Raw genomic sequence first — 6707 nt, 5'->3', positions numbered from 1 at the left:
ATGGAGTCGCCTTGAATCAGAGTCTGTTATCGGCCTGTTAACAGCAGCTCTCCTCTGATTGGTCAGTGCACTCGGTGCGGTGCTAGGAAAGGTTTCAGAGGTGAATTAGGGTTTGTTTTAATTTATCAGTTTCAGCGATCAGACATGAAAATGTGCAAATGAATCCATGATAAAAGCTCCAGCAGCCACGTTTCATTATCTCCACCGTGTTACTAACCACGAGCAAACAGGAAGTGATCCTGAGGGGGAGTGGACTGAAACCTTTAGGAGCATCAAGCAGCCTGAAGCTGAGCGAGTGATGCAGGAGGAGAGAGAGCACGAGGCTCACATGTGCGTCTCATGTCATTAAGAAGTCTGACAGCACGCTGAAGACACTGAACTCAGCGCTCCAGCGGCAGGACGCCATCGCTGCAGGAGGCGTGGCCTGAACGAGAAGACGTCAGGAGGAAGTTCAGTAATGGCTCAGAGGAGACTCAGGCCGGTGTGTTCCCTTTAGAGATGTTCTTCTTCTGCTCGGACACTGAGCAGGAAGCGTTCGTGATTTTAAACAGAAATCATCCCGTCTGAGTCGTTAGAGAAACGACAGCGAGGAGAACAAGAAGACCGAGCTGGAGAATTTAAAGAAAGCTTGATGTAATCAAGGGGGGGGGGGGGGACCGGGCTTTAGGCATTAAGATTTAGTGCTCGCTGCACACCAGGTGTGGACACATTTATCTCGGGCGGGTCGTGAGATGAAACATTTTTACAGATCTTCTTTTTTCTGCTTTGTGATAAAAAGAAAGAAACGAGAATGTTAAAGAATCTGTTTGGTGAACATCGACCTCTGACCTCTGACTCAGTTTGTTCTCTAAATACTTCAGGACACACAACAATCAGTGGGGGCGGCACGGTGGTACAGTGGTTATCTCCTCACAGCGAGGAGGTTCCTGGTTTGAATCCCCGTCCTTCAGGAGTCTCTCTGTGAGGAGGTTCCTGGTTTGAATCCCCGTTCTTCAGGAGTCTCTCTGTGAGGAGGTTCCTGGTTTGAATCCCCGTCCTTCAGGAGTCTCTCTGTGAGGAGGTTCCCGGTTTGAATCCCCGTCCTTTAGGAGTCTCTCTGTGAGGAGGTTCCCGGTTTGAATCCCCGTCCTTCAGGAGTCTCTCTGTGTGGAGGTTCCTGGTTTGAATCCCCGTCTGACGGGAGTCTCTCTGTGAGGAGGTTCCTGGTTTGAATCCCCGTCCTTCAGGAGTCTCTCTGTGAGGAGGTTCCTGGTTTGAATCCCCGTTCTTCAGGAGTCTCTCTGTGAGGAGGTTCCTGGTTTGAATCCCCGTCCTTCAGGAGTCTCTCTGTGAGGAGGTTCCTGGTTTGAATCCCCATCCTTCAGGAGCCTCTCTGTGTGGAGGTTCCTGGTTTGAATCCCCGTCTGACGGGAGTCTCTCTGTGAGGAGGTTCCTGGTTTGAATCCCCGTCCTTCAGGAGTCTCTCTGTGAGGAGGTTCCTGGTTTGAATCCCCGTCCTTCAGGAGTCTCTCTGTGTGGAGGTTCCTGGTTTGAATCCCCGTCTGACGGGAGTCTCTCTGTGTGGAGGTTCCTGGTTTGAATCCCCGTCTGACGGGAGTCTCTCTGTGAGGAGGTTCCTGGTTTGAATCCCCGTCCTTCAGGAGTCTCTCTGTGAGGAGGTTCCTGGTTTGAATCCCCGTCCTTCAGGAGTCTCTCTGTGTGGAGGTTCCTGGTTTGAATCCCCGTCTGACGGGAGTCTCTCTGTGAGGAGGTTCCTGGTTTGAATCCCCGTCCTTCAGGAGTCTCTCTGTGTGGAGGTTCCTGGTTTGAATCCCCGTCTGACGGGAGTCTCTCTATGTGGAGGTTCCTGGTTTGAATCCCCGTCCTTCAGGAGTCTCTCTGTGTGGAGGTTCCTGGTTTGAATCCCCGTCCTTCAGGAGTCTCTCTGTGTGGAGGTTCCTGGTTTGAATCCCCGTCTGACGGGAGTCTCTCTGTGAGGAGGTTCCTGGTTTGAATCCCCGTCCTTCAGGAGTCTCTCTGTGAGGAGGTTCCTGGTTTGAATCCCCGTCCTTCAGGAGTCTCTCTGTGTGGAGGTTCCTGGTTTGAATCCCCGTCTGATGGGAGTCTCTCTGTGTGGAGGTTCCTGGTTTGAATCCCCGTCTGACGGGAGTCTCTCTGTGAGGAGGTTCCTGGTTTGAATCCCCGTCCTTCAGGAGTCTCTCTGTGAGGAGGTTCCTGGTTTGAATCCCCGTCCTTCAGGAGTCTCTCTGTGTGGAGGTTCCTGGTTTGAATCCCCGTCTGACGGGAGTCTCTCTGTGAGGAGGTTCCTGGTTTGAATCCCCGTCCTTCAGGAGTCTCTCTGTGTGGAGGTTCCTGGTTTGAATCCCCGTCTGACGGGAGTCTCTCTGTGTGGAGGTTCCTGGTTTGAATCCCCGTCCTTCAGGAGTCTCTCTGTGTGGAGGTTCCTGGTTTGAATCCCCGTCCTTCAGGAGTCTCTCTGTGTGGAGGTTCCTGGTTTGAATCCCCGTCCTTCAGGAGCCTCTCTGTGAGGAGGTTCCTGGTTTGAATCCCCGTCCTTCAGGAGTCTCTCTGTGTGGAGGTTCCTGGTTTGAATCCCCGTCTGTCAGGAGTCTCTCTGTGAGGAGGTTCCTGGTTTGAATCCCCGTCTGTCAGGAGTATCTCTGTGAGGAGGTTCCTGGTTTGAATCCCCGTCCTTCAGGAGTATCTCTGTGAGGAGGTTCCTGGTTTGAATCCCCGTCCGTCAGGAGTCTCTCTGTGTGGAGGTTCATGGTTTGAATCCCCGTCCTTCAGGAGTCTCTCTGTGAGGAGGTTCCTGGTTTGAATCCCCGTCCTTCAGGAGTCTCTCTGTGAGGAGGTTCCTGGTTTGAATCCCCGTCCTTCAGGAGTATCTCTGTGTGGAGGTTCCTGGTTTGAATCCCCGTCCTTCAGGAGTCTCTCTGTGAGGAGGTTCCTGGTTTGAATCCCCGTCCTTCAGGAGTCTCTCTGTGTGGAGGTTCCTGGTTTGAATCCCCGTCCTTCAGGAGTCTCTCTGTGTGGAGGTTCCTGGTTTGAATCCCCGTCCTTCAGGAGTCTCTCTGTGAGGAGGTTCCTGGTTTGAATCCCCGTCCTTCAGGAGTCTCTCTGTGAGGAGTCTGCATGTTCTCCATGTGTGGGTTCTCTCCTGGTTCTCCGTCTTCCTCCCACAGTCCAAAGACATGCTCGTTAGGTTAACTGCTGACTCTAAATTGTCTGTAGGTGTGAATGTGAGTGTGTCTGGTTATCTGTCTCTATATGTCAGCTCTGTGATTGGCTGGTGACCAGTCCAGGGTGTAACCCCGCCTCTCACCCAATCACAGCTGGATAGAAAGCGGTATAGATAATGGACCTACTTATCAGTCCAATAAAAACAACGACTCCCTCAGTTCTTCTTCAGATCCTCTGACCCCAGCTGACATACGAGTCTCTGGATGTGTGATTACAGTAATCTGGCTGAAGGTCAAAGGTCAAAGGATGGAGAACAACAACAACACATGCATTTATGTGTTTGTATTCATTCATTCATTCAGCCCCTTTAAAGCTTAACGTCTACTCTGCACAAAAACAACTCAATGTAAACTGTTGATTTAAAGTTGATCAACCTTCCTCAGCCTTCAGTATCAGACATGCTAACATCACTTTGTTCTGGTTTAACTCCAACGAGCAGCTAACAACGAGCAGCTGACAACGAGCAGCTGACAACGAGCAGCTAACAACGAGCAGCTAACAACGAGCAGCTAACAACGAGCAGCTAACAACGAGCAGCTAACAACGAGCAGCTAACAACGAGCAGCTTCAAATCCAGACCTGTTTGACCTCAGAACCATATCTGAACAGAACCATATCTGAACAGAATCATATCTGAACAGAACCATATCTGAACAGAACCATATGTGAACAGAATCATATGTGAACAGAACCATATCTGAACAGAACCATATCTGAACAGAATCATATGTGAACAGAATCATATGTGAACAGAACCATATGTGAACAGAACCATATCTGAACAGAATCATATCTGAACAGAATCATATGTGAACAGAACCATATGTGAACAGAACCATATGTGAACAGAACCATATCTGAACAGAATCATATGTGAACAGAACCATATCTGAACAGAACCATATGTGAACAGAACCATATCTGAACAGAATCACATGTGAACAGAACCATATCTGAACAGAATCATATCTGAACAGAATCATATGTGAACAGAATCATATCTGAACAGAACCATATGTGAACAGAACCATATCTGAACAGAATCATATCTGAACAGAATCACATGTGAACAGAATCACATGTGAACAGAACCATATCTGAACAGAATCATATGTGAACAGAATCATATGTGAACAGAACCATATCTGAACAGAACCATATCTGAACAGAACCATATGTGAACAGAACCATATCTGAACAGAATCATATCTGAACAGAATCATATGTGAACAGAATCATATCTGAACAGAATCATATCTGAACAGAATCATATGTGAACAGAACCATATGTGAACAGAATCATATCTGAACAGAATCATATCTGAACAGAATCATATGTGAACAGAATCATATCTGAACAGAATCACATGTGAACAGAACCATATCTGAACAGAATCATATGTGAACAGAACCATATGTGAACAGAATCACATGTGAACAGAACCATATCTGAACAGAATCATATGTGAACAGAACCATATGTGAACAGAACCATATCTGAACAGAATCATATGTGAACAGAACCATATGTGAACAGAACCATATCTGAACAGAATCACATGTGAACAGAACCATATCTGAACAGAATCATATGTGAACAGAACCATATGTGAACAGAACCATATCTGAACAGAACCATATGTGAACAGAACCATATGTGAACAGAATCATATCTGAACAGAATCACATGTGAACAGAATCATATGTGAACAGAACCATATGTGAACAGAACCATATCTGAACAGAACCATATGTGAACAGAACCATATGTGAACAGAACCATATGTGAACAGAATCATATGTGAACAGAATCATCATATTTTAAATGTTTGGTTGGATAAATGTGTTCAGAGATGAACTCGATCATGAGTGCAGCTTTAACCACTGATCGACCTGATCATCACTTCAACGAGGACGTGTTTCAAATCACCCTGAAATGATTTCTGGACCAATCGACGAGCAGATCAATCGATGAGGATCAATGAAGAGACCTGCCAGCTGCAGCTCTGTGGTCACTCACACACACACACACACACACACACACACACACACACACACACACACACACACACACACACACACACACACACACACACACACACACACACACACACACAAGCTCTGTCAGCCTCTGAACATTTCATGTCACTTGAGTCAGACTGAGCCACCTTAAACCCATCAGAATGACACAAACACACACACACACACACACACAAACACACACACACACACACACACACACACTGTGATTGTTAGCTCTCCATGAATCCACATTAAGTCATAGTTAGAGAATATTTCCAGGAGCTGATGTGATGTCACTCCTCCATGATTCCTCTTTCTTTTGTAGAGACCATCACACACACACACACACACACACACACACACACACACACACACACACACACACACACACACACACACACACACACACACACACACACACACACACACACACACACACACACACACACACACACACACAGATGTATCCTAAATGATAGAGATCAGAAGGTGAGCACAAAGAGCAGGAGGATGATTTAAACGCCTCTCGGTAGATTCTCTGCACGTTTCTTCCATGTTCACTTCACGGTCGTCTTGCTGACACCCCGCTCTCTCATTAAGATGCTTTTTGTTGCTGCTGGTTTTTTTTCTGCACAGCCCGTTTCTTTCCTACCTGTTTTGTAGAAGGCATCAGTGTCGGGGTCGCTGGGCGCCTCCTCGGTCGCTTCTGCAGGGTTCATACCGGAATCCGGTTCAATACAATCCACCAGCGACAAAGAAAAGACAGGAATCAAAAGAAACCCCGGATCCTCTCGTCCTCTTTTTTATTCCTCACATGTTTTCCGTTCTCTCCTCTCTCGCTCTCTCTCGTTCTCTCCCTCCATCCGTCTCCCCTCTCGCCGGGTTCTCTTTCTTTCTCTCTCGGTTTGTTTGCTGTTTCAGGGCTGGCTTCGTTTCTCTCTATTGTTCCCGGTCCAACCTCCCTCTCTGCTGCTGGCCGCCAGGGTCTCTCTGCCTCCCTCTCCCTCTCCCTCCGCCCTCCCTCTCCCTCTCCCTCTCCCTCTGCCCCCCCCCCCCCGTCCCTCCCTCAGCACCTCCCCGCCCTCTGTCGCTCTCTCTCTCTCTCTCTCTCTCTCCCAATTTAATTTATTGACCTTTATTAAAAAGCTTCTAGGAATCATTTAACACCTGCACAACAATTTACTTTAAAAATAACAACAACAACAACAACAACAACAACAGCAGCAGCAGCAGAAGAAGAAGAAGGTGAATTATTGTATTGTCTCTGGATGATAATGTTCTTACGGTTTAATGGAAGTTTATTTTCTTATTAAGAACAGATCTTTTGTGCAAATCAGTTTGAATTTTGTCCTCATGGTGGCGCTAAAGGATTCTAAATGTACAGCCCAGACAGTAACGGTTGATCCTCTGAGGAGCATGAAAACATTCACTCCTTACTGTTG

General features: G+C 47.4%; 1 protein-coding gene across 1 annotated transcript in view; it reads right to left on the bottom strand.

The window, feature by feature from the left end:
* The window catches only part of kalrna (kalirin RhoGEF kinase a), a 140689-nt gene extending 134429 nt beyond the window's left edge, over positions 1–6260 (bottom strand). The window contains exon 1 of the mRNA XM_065962288.1: positions 5918–6260. Within this exon, the coding sequence (XP_065818360.1) occupies positions 5918–5984 (67 nt within the window). The 5' untranslated portion in view covers positions 5985–6260. The remainder of the gene's footprint in view (positions 1–5917) is intronic.
* Between the last annotated feature and the right edge of the window lie 447 nt (positions 6261–6707).

This window comes from Labrus bergylta, chromosome 13, assembly GCF_963930695.1.
Source record: "Labrus bergylta chromosome 13, fLabBer1.1, whole genome shotgun sequence".
In the NCBI taxonomy this organism is placed as follows: Eukaryota; Metazoa; Chordata; class Actinopteri; order Labriformes; family Labridae; genus Labrus; species Labrus bergylta.
Note: the sequence above shows the minus strand (reverse complement) of the source record. Positions and strands in the feature narration are given on the sequence as shown.